Source organism: Castanea sativa, chromosome 5, assembly GCF_040712315.1.
Source record: "Castanea sativa cultivar Marrone di Chiusa Pesio chromosome 5, ASM4071231v1".
NCBI classification, from domain to species: Eukaryota; Viridiplantae; Streptophyta; class Magnoliopsida; order Fagales; family Fagaceae; genus Castanea; species Castanea sativa.
This window is the reverse complement of record NC_134017.1, coordinates 18,501,388-18,517,624: the sequence shown is the minus strand read 5'-3', so window position 1 is coordinate 18,517,624 and position 16,237 is coordinate 18,501,388. Positions and strand designations below refer to the sequence as shown.

General features: G+C 35.4%; 2 protein-coding genes across 5 annotated transcripts; one reads left to right on the top strand and one right to left on the bottom strand.

Moving 5' to 3' along the window:
* Positions 1-4,751: 4,751 nt before the first annotated feature.
* LOC142633677 (pentatricopeptide repeat-containing protein At4g21065-like) lies at positions 4,752-8,427 on the top strand. Its single transcript, XM_075807915.1, has 2 exons — positions 4,752-7,993; positions 8,356-8,427. Exon 1 carries the CDS (start codon positions 5,218-5,220, stop codon positions 7,144-7,146), a length of 1,929 nt encoding a protein of 642 aa, XP_075664030.1. The 5' UTR covers positions 4,752-5,217; the 3' UTR covers positions 7,147-7,993; positions 8,356-8,427.
* On the bottom strand, positions 8,201-15,704 carry LOC142633678 (protein tesmin/TSO1-like CXC 5). 4 transcript variants are annotated; one of them, XM_075807918.1, is made up of 10 exons: positions 15,381-15,671; positions 15,060-15,276; positions 14,622-14,729; positions 13,772-13,958; positions 11,399-11,752; positions 10,974-11,080; positions 10,787-10,878; positions 9,559-9,732; positions 9,391-9,474; positions 8,201-8,656 (listed from the first exon to the last, which is right to left on the bottom strand). In XM_075807918.1, the coding sequence occupies exons 2-10, from the start codon at positions 15,257-15,259 to the stop codon at positions 8,610-8,612; spliced, it is 1,353 nt and encodes a 450-aa protein (XP_075664033.1). In that variant the 5' UTR covers positions 15,260-15,276; positions 15,381-15,671; the 3' UTR covers positions 8,201-8,609. The 4 variants fall into 4 exon arrangements, with proteins under 4 accessions (XP_075664033.1, XP_075664031.1, XP_075664034.1 ...); XM_075807916.1 differs by having other exon boundaries at positions 15,060-15,704; XM_075807919.1 differs by lacking the exon at positions 9,391-9,474 and having other exon boundaries at positions 15,060-15,704.
* Between the last annotated feature and the right edge of the window lie 533 nt (positions 15,705-16,237).

Genomic DNA, 16,237 nt, shown 5'->3' with positions numbered 1-16,237 from the left:
ATCCTCCTTGCTGAAGGTATTGGACCATATACAGCTATCCTGTTTGTGTAACTATATAAGTAGAAGCCTCTATCTAATTCTTTCTGTATCTCATAAATCTTATTACTCATGAAATTAGACCATTTTTGAGCTAGAGCATCCGGATCATTAAGTGGTAAATAAGTATCTCCTATATACTAAGAACCAAAATGTGTGCTGGCCGAGCTTCCATATAATAACTACTATCCCAAGCTAGAAGAGTACTCCAGATAGTGATCTTCATATAATTAAGTTCTCTAATCTGTGCGGCTACTTCTTGGATGACTTTGGGAAATAAACTAATCTAAATTCCAAAAGTTGTGATTAATTTGCTGATAAACCCTGCTTCTAGTATTTTTGATAACCATAAAGTATCACGAATTACTGGATCTTCTGTCTCCGTATTGATAAGTAATCCCAAATAGGGATTGTATCTGTCTCATGTTCCTTCATAAACTCCGTCTGCTTCTCCATAACTTTCATACCATATAGCTTTATGAGATAGCCATATGTCGTTTGTCATGTCTTCTGTTCTGATAAATGTTGTAGAGACTAATACTTTGAAAAGGTACATCCATCTATCATAAGAACTTGTTATGGCTTTATGTGTTAGTATATTTTGTGGGATTTCAGGGGGTAAGGTTCTAATGGCAAGTCTTGTTTTTTGCTAAATTTTAGGGTGGAGCTTTGAAAAGCTTGTTCCCATAAGATAGCTTTTAGGAGACTATGATTCTGTCTTTGTGGAGCTTGAATCTCTAACCTCCTTGCCAGGGAGTTGACAACTAGATGCTTCAATAAATGCACTAGTGTTAACAAGATGTAATTCCAAAGCCTTTCTGTCAATGCCCTTTTGTAAAGTCCTTTTAAAATATTTTATAAGAAAATCATCTTTAAAATTTAAAGCATATATAATAAAACAAACTTTTTTCTGTACACCTTTGTGCTATTTGTTAGGATTAGTGCCCTTAAATCCTATTGTATGATGCTATCTATAATATTATGTATGACATTATGTATGACATGATGTATGACTTAATATTGTGATTGATAAAGTTATTTTATTATTATCTAAAATAATGGTAACATGAATATGGGACATTATCATATAGTCCATGAGATGCATTGTATGTGATTTATGTGAAAAGTCACAGAAGATGTAAATCACAAGTTCTTTATAAACTCAGAATTTATAGTTCGTAGTCGGTGATGAAATTAGGCATTTCATCTGCGAAGGCTATAACGTGTCAACTAAGATGATTTGTCTTGATCATGGAAGTGGAGACTTCTAGTTGATATGTTGATATGTTTTAAGAGTTAAAACATATTGAACAGGACCGCTGTGAGATTTATTATTCTCCTAATGACTGTCAAATGAATAATAAATCTCACGACTTCTATTTGCATGAACTCTTAATCCTGAGAGAATAATGGACCTAATCATGAAGTGTAGGTTGCTTTGATATATCAGGAGTGAGATCTAAAGTGACGGTCAAAACCTCAGTATGTTGGGTAGCCACATTTAGTGTTGATGGAACATATATTCTCAAGATGGAATTCATAGTCTCTTGATGGAGATATAAAATATTCCCTTGAGATAAGTTTAATAAGTTCAGTTATTCAGAGAATTAGACCTAACCACTTTAGTAAGAAATTACTAAAGTATATATTTATGAAATTGGATTTCATAAATATATAATGAATAACTTTAAAGGATTAAACCGGGTACTCAAGGATAAGATGTAGTAATTTACAAAGTGGCAATCTACATTTATGACTTTGTGTTACTACGAATATTTTATGAAGGGGTTGCATGTATAATAAAGTATTGGGATATAATTTATTAATAAGGCCTAGAGTGCAATTATATTTATATAGTGGTATTAAATATAATTAATGGTAACTTTGGACTTGTCAAGAGTTGACGGAAAAGTCCAAGGCCCATTGGAGCTAGTGTCTTATTGGTCCATTTTGGTCCCACTCCAAGCCACACACTAAAGCCCAATTGGAAAGGCCCAATAGGCCAGTCCAATTAGATAATCAGTTAGTTATAAAGGGAGAAACATACATAATTTTTATAAAAAGATTAGTGAAAAAGTGAAATAAGAAACAGTGTGTGAGAGAGTGTGAGACACACTTTCATTCTCCCTTGAAAACTGATTGAGAGACCACACATTTTGGGCGTAAAGTGGAATTGGAGTGAAGATTAAAAGTATTCCCAAGTGCTTCTAATCTTTGTTTTGAATTTCTCCACACCAAGGTACGCCATCTTGTTCTTAAATTCTGAAATTTATGTAGTGCATGTTATCAATCATGAATGAAATAGATCCTTGTTTGTTGCTTCCACTATGTGTTTTGTATGAGATACAAAATCAGAATTTTTCCTTCACTCTTGCTGAGTAGTGGTATAAGAGTAGCTATGATGATCAGGGTAACTGGAATTCAAAAACTTTACAAATTCTACCATGATTCCATCTATGTGATAGTGAACAATTTATGCAGTGAACAGAGAATAATTTATGCAGAAAAGAGAGAACAATTTTTTTAAATAATGCTGAACAGAAATAATTTTATGCAGAATGCTAGAAACAGTTTATGCAGAAAACAGTGAACAATTTTTATGAGAAAACAATGAATAGTTTTAATTAATGCAGAAAACAAATTTTATGAATATAGTAAGCAGATTCGAATATATAGTAAACATGATGTGCATAGAACAAATTTTATTAATGTAGAAATAGATTTTATCAATGCAGAAAGATAGATTCGATTATTGTGAAATTCAAACATGAAAAAGCATTCAGATTGGCGTTTAAATTTAGAAAACACGATTTCACTTAGTGTTCTATGAGAAAACAGTGAACAATTTTTTAATTAGTGAACAGAGAATAATTTATGCAAAAAAGAGAGTGAATAATTTTAATGAGAAAATGAACAATTTTAATTAATGTAGAAATTAATTCATATTTTGAAATTAAAATCTCTATATTTTACAATGCTTCTATTTAAATAAATTTAAAAAGCTACGTATTGTTATGTTTATGTTTATGCTTATGTTTATTTGTCGATTACCCAAAAAAAAAAAGTTATAAGGAACTCGACCTTAGTGAGCTCGAGTACCATAGAAATAAACATAAACATAAATTTTTTTTATAATAGGTACTCAAGCTTGATATACTCGAGTACTGTGTTGCATGGAACTCGAGTTTACCAAGCTTGAGTACCACATTATTTTTTTAATCGCATAAATTCCAACTCAGCAGTGCCACGGTGGCGGAACTGATGAGGAACTCAAGTTTCATAAACTCGAGTACCATTTGGAACTCGAGTTCCAGAAAAGTGGTATTTCCCTATTTAGTTCCGAAACAGTGTTTTCTTGCTACAAATTTCTAAAAATTATGGTATTTGGCCATAAAATCCTATTGGCTTATGTTTTAGAGTTACCTTTTACTACTTGGCAGTTCACAAACTTTGTTTCTCCTTACTTCATGTCTTTTTCTCTTCTTTTTTTGGAGGTCGTTATCTTTATTTTCGTACAAGTTTTCTTTTCTCAATCAGAGACAAGCGAAAATATAATGCTTGCAAACTGCTCTCTTTTTAGATTTCATTACAATAATGGAGGAATCTATGACTGGGTTCACATTGAAATGAATGATATATTATGATTTAAAAGAATTGAAGTAAAACATAATTTCCTTAGGATATAAATTCTCTGTGACTTCTCGTCCAAAATGGTTCACGCTCGCGGAGGCTTAATTGGCTATTTGTTCAGGTACGCTAGCTAGTGCTGCCAAAGCTGCACTTGGGAACAGGAGATCTCCTAGAAAAGAAGGAAACAGAGTGAGCCAGAACAAATCGGACCGTAACAATTACTTAGTATGGAGGTATCAAATAGAGGTTATCTTGAAAACTATTACTAAAATCGAGTTCTATACATTTTTTTAAAAAAATACTACTCGATATATCTTGTATCAAGTTCTTTGAAAAAAAAAATTAAATAAAAAGAAAGAAAGAAAAACTTTTTGAGTAGTGTCTAGAGCAACTGGATCCTTGAATATATGTCATTTGGTAAGATAAAAGCTGAAAGAGTAGTTGCATTAATTAAACTATATAATTTTTAGTACTGAGATTTGACAGTTGTGTTGTTATCAACCAAAAAAAAAAAGTTGACAGTTGTGTTGTGCAGCAGTAAAGAAGGAAAGAAGTGGTCTAAAGCAACGGTCTATGTAGTTTAGTACTGAGAGCAGTGGTTTAGCTTTTTAATAAATTTTTCCTAAACTCAGATATTATAGAAATCAAGTTGTATTTTTCATTAAAAAAATGGTATAGAACTCGATTTTAATAAAATTGAGTAATACATAGAATTTTTTTAATCAGAAAATTCACATTAGCAACTTCCACTGTGGCACAAAGCACATATAATACGATTTTAATGATATCAAGTTCTACACAAAACTTAATTTTACTAAAATTGAGTTTCAAAACAAAGATATCTTGCTAGGTAATTTTGAAATAGAGATATTTTGTTACGTAGTTTTAAAATTAAGGATATTTACCATTTTTTCCCCAAAAAAAGAGTTCATAAAGGAGAATGCTATCAGAGTGAAATTTCCTTTGAGGTTGCTTTGTTTTTTATTATTAGATTATTTATAACACGTCATCCATCGAAATTAAAATGGAGAGAATTAGAGGGTTTTAAATAGAAGGGGAGTTGGACCCAGTATACTTATCTCATTGCCAGGGACGGATCTACTTCAAACCAAAGGGAGCCATGGCCCTGCATATTTAAATTTTGTGAAGCAACAATATTACACACTCATTTTGAATAATTTTAGGGACGCGTTTAATTTCACAATATAATAATGCGTGCGACAATGAGTAGCAAACACTTTGTGGTTTGTGCCATCGATCACTGGTAATTGCATTAGTCAATGATGCCCATTCTTCTCACATGACAAGTGGGCCTATAGTAGTTGGAGGGAGCCATGCTTCCGGGCTACCGATAAATGTCCCCAGTACATTGTACTTTTGAGGGCTGAGTACATCTACAGTATTCAAGCACCTTGAGCCTTTCCCGCCACTAGCCGTTAAATTCCAAGACCAGCTTATGCAAAACCCTCCCCTACATGATTTTGCTTAATTTTATTTGTCATTCTTCAATCTCCATCTTATTCTTCTTCTTATTCTTCTTCAAACAATCAAATGACACTTCAGTCGATAACAAAGCAAAAGAGAACCTCTCCTTTCTCATCTTCCCTCCACTCTCTTCTCAACCCCAACGCTATCACCCAATGCCCATTTCACGCAATTCCCTCACCAACCCCTCAACTAAACACTAACTCCAAACCCCATCAAACTTTTTATCCATTGTCCAAGCTTCGTGCCTTGCCCACCCGTCAGTCACCATCTTCTTACTATGGCTCTCTCCTCCAATCGTGTATTGCCCGAAAAGTGATCAAACCCGGAAAACAACTTCATGCCCACCTATTCCACATGGGTCTCGGGTTTGATTTATTTCTAGGTACTAAGCTTGTTAATTTCTACAGTGTTTGTGACTCTTTACGTAATGCACACCTCTTGTTTGATAGAATTCCTAAGAGTAATTTATTTCTTTGGAATGTTTTGATTCGGGGATACGCATGGAATGGGCCGTATGAGGCGGCAATTTCTCTTTATCACCAAATGCTTGAATATGGGCTTGCACCCGATAATTTTACATTTCCCTTTGTGCTCAAGGCCTGCTCAGCACTTTCTGCCATCGAAGAGGGGAGGAACATTCATGAACATGCGATAAGGACTGGGTGGGAGACGGATGTTTTTGTGGGTGCGGCTTTAATTGACATGTATGCAAAGTGTGGTTGTGTGGGGAATGCACGGGAAGTGTTCGATAAAATTGAAGAAAGAGATGCTGTGTTATGGAACTCTATGCTTGCTGCTTATTCACAAAATGGGCATCCGGATGAGTCACTCGCTCTATGTAGTGAAATGGCATTAGCAGGTCTAAGACCCACAGAGGCAACCCTTGTGACAGTGATATCGGCTTCAGCTGACATTGCGGCTCTTCCTCCAGGGAAGGAGCTTCATGGGTTTAGTTGGAGGCATGGGTTTGAGTCCAATGACAAGGTAAAGACTGCACTGGTGGATATGTATGCCAAATGTGGTTCCGTGAAGGTTGCTAGGAATTTGTTTGAACGGCTTAAGGAGAAAAGAGTTGTCTCTTGGAATGCCATAATTACTGGGTATGCAATGCATGGTCATGCTACTGAAGCATTGGATTTATTTGAGGAGATGAAGGAAAAATCTCTCCCTGATCACATAACTTTTGTGGGTGTTCTAGCAGCTTGCAGCCATGGGGGTTTGCTTGATGAAGGCTGGACGTTTTTTGAATCAATGGTGAGAGATTACCGCATAGTTCCTACAATTCAGCACTATACATGCATGGTTGATCTCCTTGGCCACTGTGGTAGATTAGACGAGGCTTACAATCTTATAATGCAAATGAGAGCAATGCCAGATTCTGGAGTGTGGGGTGCTCTGCTGAATTCATGCAAAATCCATGGAAATGTAGAGTTGGGTGAAGTAGCATTAGAGAAACTGATTGAGCTTGATCCTGATGATTCTGGCAATTATGTGATTTTATCAAACATCTATGCTCAAGCAGGGAAATGGGAAGGAGTTGCAAGGCTGAGAAAATTAATGATAGATAGAGGAATAAAGAAAGGCACTGCCTATAGCTGGATTGAAGTGAAAAATAAAGTTTACGCATTCCTTTCTGGAGATACTTCTCATCCTGATTCTAATGCAATATATGCAGAACTGAAAAGGCTGGAAGGACGAATGAAAGAAGCTGGCTATGTCCCAGATACTGGATCAGTTTTTCATGACGTGGAGGATGATGAGAAGACTAATATGGTTTGCAGTCACAGTGAAAGGTTAGCAATTGCATTTGGACTCATTTCTACTCCTCCTGGAACCAGGCTTTTGATAACCAAGAATCTCCGAGTATGTGAAGACTGTCATGTTGCAATAAAGTACATCTCAAAGATCACAGAGAGGGAAATCACTGTCAGAGACGTTAATCGCTACCATCATTTTGAAGATGGGATATGCTCTTGTGGTGATTACTGGTAATGGAATGAGGAGAAATTAGAAAATTTTGGGTTTCAAGGTCTATGTACCAACACAGGCTATTTGGTTTGGAAGCAGTTAGGAGATGATGAAGAATTGTAGAATGAATCTAAGTGGAGGATAACATACACGTGCTTATCAAAGGAAGTACATCTAGTTATTTGAATTTTTTGAACACGTCAGGAATCTTGTAAAAGTCAAAGATTTATGGGTATGTGAAGCACATGAACAATGGCTGAATATTAAATAGTTAATACTACCAGGTAGGTTGGGTTTTGTAGAAAGGAAGGCACAATCTGATACCAGACAAAATGCTACATTGTGTTTCTCTAAGCATTGATATCACAGATTGGGTACAAGAGGCAGGTTGTCTAATTATTATTGAGACACTGGAAGTGGCAAGTGGTACCCAATGGTAAAACCACACCATTATTTAAAATGTCTGAGGAATCATACTTTTGGGAGGCAAATGAAGTATCTGATTCTGTGGCAGTATAGGGCATGGGCTGCATGTCACCAGCTTTTAGCAAGTTAAGAAAAATTGTTAAGATGTTTGAACTAGTGGGAGTTTGTTGTTGCCCTTCTCAGTTTCTCTTATAACTCCCTCTATCGACTCCAAATAATATAGTTTTGGATTTCATGCACCAAAATATCTTGGTCTGATTTGGGACTAATTTGTTCTCAAAATGTAATGATGTCTCTGAAATGGTAAGATGCAATGGCCATCTAAAGCGGAGGAGGGAGAGCTGTTGCACGTGTTTCTGGAATAACAATGTATGGGTATGATCAACTTAATGGTAATAATTATCACGAGCAGAGGATCAAGACAGAAAAAAAAAATTATCTTTTGGTATGATTCAATTGGCTAAGCTATCATCTGGAGGTTCTTCATGTTATTCATTGATTAAAACAATCTTTTGATTGTCTGACTCTTGAGCATTCTACAAATATCATTAAAAATGCAAAGTATTCAACAATCTCCTTTTTTTTTCATCACGTAATTTCCTTTTCCTGTTCCACGGACTGCACAGCATTTAAAGACATGCTTTCATTTCTTGATTCAGAAAATCACTATAGCTCTTTTATTTGTGTAAAGATTTAGCAATTTAACATCATTTCACAAGAACACTTGGTTTTGGTTTGTGGTCCATGAATGATTGAAGCTCTTAGCAATGGGACCCACATTTGTAATGTATTATTTACTTGGAACAGAACAACCAGAATGAAACCAGGGCAGGGAATTTGCTTTGTGCCACTTCTATCTGCAGGTTATCTAGGCTTTTCCAGAAACTTATTCAAAGTTTGGTATCATGTACTCAACTTACTGTGCATACACAAACTCTTTTCTAGGTTGTTGCTAAAGGTGGCAGTAACTGCAATTTCTAGACCATGTTTAATGTAGGATGCCATTGCAACTGTTTCCTGCTTGCTGATGCTTCAGTTCTGACTTTCTAAAATCCCGCTGCTTACATTTTCACATTGTCAATTAGCTTCGATGGGAAGCAATTTGTTCCTGCAATGTAATAGAACCTATAAGAGCCAGGTCATGGAGAAGAGCAGAGTATTGAAGTTTAATAAGCGCAATGGCTGGGAGAAGTGATGCTAGTCTAGACAGACAGTAGAACACTCTTGGTCTACTTTCCAATTTTGATGCAGAACACGATCCTAAGTCTTGCACCAGAGAGAGAAAAAGTGTGAGAAGTGGGATGCTAATGCCATTCGAGAAAATACAAAGAAATACTTTTAGCAACTCCTCTTGTTTGGTTCTTTGAGTTGTTAAAATTGGGCACACCAAACTGTGGCTGAAAAAATACTTTCACAATCAAAAGTAGCTCATCTCAGAGTGTTCTCAATCCTTCATTCTATAATTGCTTTTACAGCTATGGTTATATTTTTTTATAGAAACAAAGATAAAAAGAACATTTGCTTCAATGTTCTAACATTCTTTTCCTTTGAAAAATAAATATATTTTTCTTCCTTTCCAAACTCCAGGAAGGGCCAACTATAGGCACCATCCTCCGAAAGTAAGTTCACATATCAGAAATGAAGAGGTCACAATGTTGGTATTGAAGTACAAATAAATCACTACAATCATCTGCCACCCAAGACAAAGATGAATTATGTATGAAAGACTTTGTTGAAGCTTTCTAAAAGGATAGATTTTCAATATTGGATATCTTTCCATGTGAAAAATTACTTGGTTGAAGTATTTTTCTATGTTTAGAATTACATGGCATGGAATTACACCTTTCATGTGACCGAAAGTGATGAGATGCTTAAGGCAACTCAAGAAATCTTTCAACACAAGCCTTTCATGCTTCAGGTAGAGACCTGCAAAGCAGTTATAGTTCAGTCTCATAAAAAATCAATAGAACTATTCCAGGATCCAAAGGCCTTCCAGTAAATGAGAATTACCGGATCTAAAATCATTTGTGCCAATTGTAGCAGCGGCTCCGTTCCTACTCAAATGGCTGTCAGGCATTTTCTGACTTTCTGGTTCTCCCTGGCAGTTATTCTTGTCCTGGCCTACAAGAAGACTTGCAGTGTCATTGTGTCCTTGTTCTTGCTCACCTGACGCACTATTATTGTCTGCAAATGGTTAATGCAGACCTCAGAAATCAAAACTCCCATTTCACTCGGCTCATTAAGCTTTTGTACTCAAAGTGCTGATGGACCTTACTAAGAATGTAATCAAACGTAAAAGGGCTTTGGAATTTGGGAATCACTAAGCATGAGAGATAATCAAGCTGACTAAAATATTTATGCAAATCTTTTCTTTTCTTTTTTTGGCTCATGAGAAATATTTGTCAACATTACTATGGATTAAATACAACAGAGGCACAACCCTTTTGGTTGACAATCTATTCTCATTAAAAAAAAGTGGAAAAAGCAGTTACACTATCCCTATATTTAGTAGTTAGAGAGAGAGAGAGAGATGTGAAATATATAGGCTGTTGGAGAATTTATGCTCCTCCACCTCCTCCCCCCTCCCCCCCACCCCACCAAAACTATGCACAAGGGAGTCACCAACGCACTGTATAAAATATTATAGATTAAAAACTACCTTCTGTTGTTCTACATAACTTATAATCAACAGGTGGCCAATGGTCTAAAAAATATTTCATGAGGTTGAGTTCCTCCCGATATATGGATAACTTAGCTCGAAACTTATATACAGTTATTTGATATAAAAAAAATGATATCAGCTACTATTTTCAGATATTAAAATTCATAGCAAAGTATTCTAATAATTGCTAACAACAAGATCTTAACAACAAGATCTTAACTTGTAGTGTTGGTGCTAAATGAAGCGAACTGATAATTGCATATTTCTCCATGCTTTTTATGCATGCCAATTAGTACATCAGGGAGATATGCTAGAACCCATGTTACCACATTCTTAATATGTAAAATTACACCAGTCTTGTCACTCGTGTAATTTGAAGGAGTATATTAATGGCACAGACCCAAAACTCACTGGAGGAATATGTAATCCAATGAACACACACACACACACTCATATATATATAACCCTTAAAAATATATGGTTCCTAGTCGTGTAATTGATCCTTCATAACCTGATAGCAAATTAAAATTTTGTTAAGCCAATTATGATTCTTCTACTCTCAGTTCAGTCACATACCTGCACCTATTTGAGCAAACTCTGATACTAGAACCAAACATGAGCAGAGCTTTTTTGTGTCTTCTGGCTGAATGACATCTGCTAACAATGATCTTGCACCATAAGCAGCAGTATCAGTTGTTAAGGACAATGAGAACAAAATTTTCAACAAGTGGCAAAATGAGGTATCACAGGCAAATATATAAACCTGTATCTAAAGTTTGGGAAATGCAGTACAGGAGAACCAATAACTTGACGAACAGGGTAAACAGACAAGGCAGACAATGGATCAGAATCACCGAGAGGATTCATAGGCTGAACAAAGAAAACAGAAAAATTTAGAGCACAGAGATGGATAAGTGGAGCAATGAACCATAGCGATTGAGATTGTTGGAGGCAAATAAACTTTATCTGTGGATTTGGGCCTACTGAAGTTCTCAAGACCATGTACATGGGCAGCCAAGCTCTCTCATGCAAATTTCATAAGTGATCTTTTATAGCTTATCCATGTGGAAATGATAAGCCCATATAATTTAAAGTGAAGGCATTCTCATAGTAGGAAAAACCGGATACATTTTCTCACCAACCAAACAGAAAAGAAGTGGTTTTAATTAGGATGCTAAAATAAAATACCTTGTGATGCAGTGTTAGCCTTTGAATTTGTGAATTCTTCTCTTGTGAATCAAGGAGTTCATGACCTTTTCTTTTCCCCAATCCTGGAGAGAATTTGTTGCCTAGTGAGTCAAAAGCACCAGATAAACCAGCATTGGCCTGTTGGATGCAGGTATTGGTATTAGAATGGTCGCCATGTAAAACAGCCAAGTACTCCTCAGATCCTTCAAAATTCTTGCAGTCCACACATTTGCAGTTCTCAGAGCACAGTACGTTAGCTTGGAAGCATTCACAATACTTTTTAAGGCACCATGTTTTCTTGCAGTTACATCCCTTGTTGTGTTTCCCAACCATTGGGCTGACGTTTTCTTCATCCTGCACTTGTTCCAGAGCAGTCCAGTGTGGTTAACAGTTAGCAGATGATGAATAAAACTTGAAAAGATATCTGATATTAAATTTACATATGTGTCAACCAAAAAGGTAAAAGAAAGAAATGAATATCAAGAGATGTTTAAAGGAAGGTATCATGAAAACATCACTTCCTTAATTCTTTTGTAATTTTTGAGGTTTCAAAAGAGAAGGATGACTGACATCCATATGGCATTGAGCAGTGACTTTTTTTTCTCACTGTGTGTGTATGAGAGAGAGAACCACGTCCTTGTAATTTACCAAAGAACTTAATAGGACTCATTAAATGAATCATTAATGAAAAATGCATCTTCAATATGAATGATTTAACTGCAGCAGCTGTGAAGAAAAAAAAGTACTTTTCTCACATGAGATTCCTTGATCTCAATGCTTTGCTGTTTCAACTTACCAAGAAAATCAAAATTGTATCAGTGGAAAGCAGCTAAGAGGTAGATCTTGAGTAAAGGCATGCACATCTTTCATTTTTGCAGTCCACTTTTACTCTCCTCTCTCTTTTTCTTTTTCTAGTTTGTTGTTGTTCTTATTGCTAAGAGTTCCCTGATTTTACTAAGTTACTAGAATGACAAAGACTAATTAATTTTTATGCACATAACTTTAAACATGAGGAGGTTTCTATTGAGACCAATCTTAAAAATAGAAGTTCAAAAGAGCAACTGGACATAAATGTAATATAAACATGCTGAAACACTAACACATGCACAACTATAAATCCTAAAGGTGAAATCATACTACCCTTTTCCGATCAAACAACAGCAGTGGATGGTGCTTGAAGATCATCTTCTCCACATGAAGCTGGTTATATTTTTTCTAATTGGCACAAGAAAACCAGGATGCAATGCAAATACAATCTCCTCAAGAAGTATATAGAACGACAAAGCTCAAATGAAGTACACATGCTTGTTGTGGATAGCTTGAAAACAAGAATAAGCAAACGTTATCCAATGTTTACCCCAAGAACCTTAACACCAAATGCTTCCGAAAAAATAGACTACAAGATTAGTAGCTATCATGGTTACAGTACAAAGATCCTACCATAATTTCTTTATGAAAGACAAACTAATTTTTAGATCTAGTAAAAGCTCATCAGACCTTATATAATTTCTCAAAACTCATTCTCATAAAGTTATCTTCACTTGAAAAAAACTACATTCACATATTCTTAACATATGTTATTTTTATTTATAGTATAAATTCTGTCTTCCATTTTAAAAACAAGCAAAGCGATTAGAGTGCTCTTTCCCTCTATGTAACTTTGTCATCAAAATCTACTGTGATTTATGAATGTAAAGAAAAGTGAAATCCAAGAGCTTTCTCAGCCTTTAGAAAAAAAACAAAGTGTTAGAAGTTTTGGGCTGGACCAACCAAATGAGTATACCCACAGTGGGAATGCGTCAGTCCATTGGTAAGAGTTGTCTTTCTTGGTTTTCTATAAATAACTACCCATGCAGAGTCTATAAAAGAGAGGCAAAGGCTTGTTTTTAGAGATATAAATTTCAGTGGTGTTGTAGAGAGAATGACACACACCAAAGTCCATCTTCTCATTTCTCTCTCATCAATTTTTATTACTGCATTTAGGTTATGGAATGGTGTGTTTTGTTCTTGTAACAAACACTACCATATGGGTTGTATCAATATTTTGTTCGTGAGAGATTGTACCATATAGTGTAGAACACTTCCAAAGATGTTCATTTGTAAGTTCAATTAAGATAGGTATGCAAAGAAAGAAGCCTTGTTTTTATTTTTATTTTTCCAACACAAAGAATTTAATGAAAGCATTCTGATAATGACTTTATTACTGTAATAATATCAAAACTGAGATACTTAGATCTGAAGGATGCTATATTCATGTCGATTAGGTATCCACCTATAATTCAACGAACAAAACCAAAAATGGCTCAAACATAAAGAATTAATCCAGTAACCAAACAATAGTTCTCTTGAACTCAAAAATTATCATTTACATACCCCGTTATCCGGTGTTTTAAGTGTTTTAAGTGGACTGCTGGCAATCTTAGGCTTGAATGCACTAGGGTTGCGCTCCAGAATACCTTCAATAGCTGCTATCCTTACATCCTCATTCTCAACATCGTTATAACAATTAGCACACTTGCATCCATCACAGTATATTCCACCAGCGAAGCACTCACAGTACCTGACAATTTGTGGATAAAAACTTCGTAAGTAACAAGCTCTAGTACAGCACTGCACTGCACTGCATTGTGTGTGCGCACGCGTGTGTATATATATATAGGTCTTTAACCAGGAATTCTATGTTTTTCATTTTGAAGGTTGGACCATATATAAAATACAGATTAATCATCCACCATTTAATAAAGAAAGTCATCTGGAGATATATATGGTGGAAGGTGGAAAAGACCAATGGGAGGGCAAAAGCATGTTAGTCTGCAACGAGTTAGGAACAACTGCGGCTTTGTTTTTTAAAAACCCTTCTAAAAATAACTTTTATTCAAAGAATCTGCTGTACACTTTTTTTTTTCTGAACCATTCAAGTATGCATCCATGAGAAACTGCTTTTAGGGAGTGATGAATCATTGTTAAAATAAGGAGATAGAAAGAGAGCAACTAAAAATACACTCCCATGTAGAAATTTAAAGCAAAACCAAGACCGAGCCAATCATAGCTGTTGCTTATGAATCACTATGATCCTTTCTGTGGCACATACAATAATGTAACAAAAATCCTAAATAGTTTGATATGTTACAAACAATTTCTGACTAAAACAATTAGCAAATAAATACAATACATAACTAAAAGGGAAGTCTTTTTATTGCATACAAGTATGTCAGGCACTCACAACTTTAAGCACTTCGAATGCTTGCAAGTGCAATGTTTTTTACGCTTCGGAGTATCATTGCTTGCATTGATGTTTAGCTGTGGCTGTGATCTTGGGGACTCAGAGTTTCTGCATAAAATATATTAAAGGAAAATAGTAATACATCAAATTGACAGAGCAGAAAATTAGAAAATTGTTTAAACTCAAAGGTAAGTCTGTGTTTGGAAATTCTCTCTCTAAATAGTATGATTTGTAAGCAACAGGATCTATCAAACAAAATTTTGAACATTTTTTTTTAAGCAAAATGATTTTGGACTTAAAAAAAAAATCATAAGCAAACTAATTTACGAAACCAAAACAAAAAATTTAAAAATTCTTTTCCGCCATTGTGGCTCGGTTTTCTCAGCTGCCAAACAGAAAATAGAAACAAAAACAAAGGACGAATCGCAGAAAACTTACATTGTAGAAAGAGGAATCCGTGGAGGCAAATGCGAATGCAGCACCGCCGAGATTGGCTTCACCTGAAACTCTGTGAAATCAAGCTGCCTAATTCGATTTTTTCGCGGGAAAGCCACAGAGGCCTCTGTAACGGTTTTCCGCGTAGCTCCAACTGAACGTGGACGTTTTGGCGGGAAATCTATGTTCTCAGTTTGCTCCATTATCAGAATTTCAGAACCTTCAAAAGTTTTCACAGAGAGGTGGTTGATGTTTTAGAACGAGTAAGGAAGAGCTTTTTTAAAATTCGTTTGGCGGCTGAGAAAATGAAGGAAAATAACGTACAGAAAGTTTTCTGAGCAGAGTTTTTCCACGGTTTGAAATCCAAAGCGCTACGCTGTGAAACGTTTAAAATTCACCAGTTCACTTCACGTTACGTCCTTTCATTTTCCTTTTATTTTTCTAAGCAACCAAACAGAATGTCAAGGATTTTCAAGTTCACAACAACTTTAAACCTGAATAACAGTGATGGCGGCGAATGTAGCCAGATTCCGGCGACTGCCCGTCGCAAAGCTTTCAGGTTCGCCGGATTCCGGCGATCTCCGAATGTACGGAGAGAGAGATTTTAGAGCAAAAGATTAGGTTTTGGAGAAAGAAAATTTGAAATGTGGAAAAGTGAAAGTAAAGAGTGGAGGTATTTATAGGCTTGTCTGAAATTACAATGCTGTGGATATTGGACGGTAAGATGTGCGTCATATGTTTTATCGGACGGCAAGGATTATATTGAACTGATCCAATGGTTTTAATTCAAAATTATGAGCAATGTTACTACACACCACACTAATACTCAAACGTCCTTTCAAGCAAAAAAAAAAAAAAAAAAAAAAAAAAAACACTAATACATACACTTGTTTTTAACTAAAATCAGAAGTTTAAAACGAAATCGTGACTTGTTGTTGTAATGGAGTTATTTTCCCAAAATCATTGTGCAAGGAGAGTTGGTATCCTTTGGGTAATACATTATATTTCTTAATTAAATTCAAACAAGTTGTTTTAATGGATAAAGTTCAAATAATATTATCATTTTGAAGTGGGTTCCAATTAGTTCAATTAGTAAAGTTTATGATGATTGTATAAGAGATTAGGAGTCAAATCTCCGCCTACACTAAAAACTAATTGGTGTCTTAGTCTAATGATAAAGA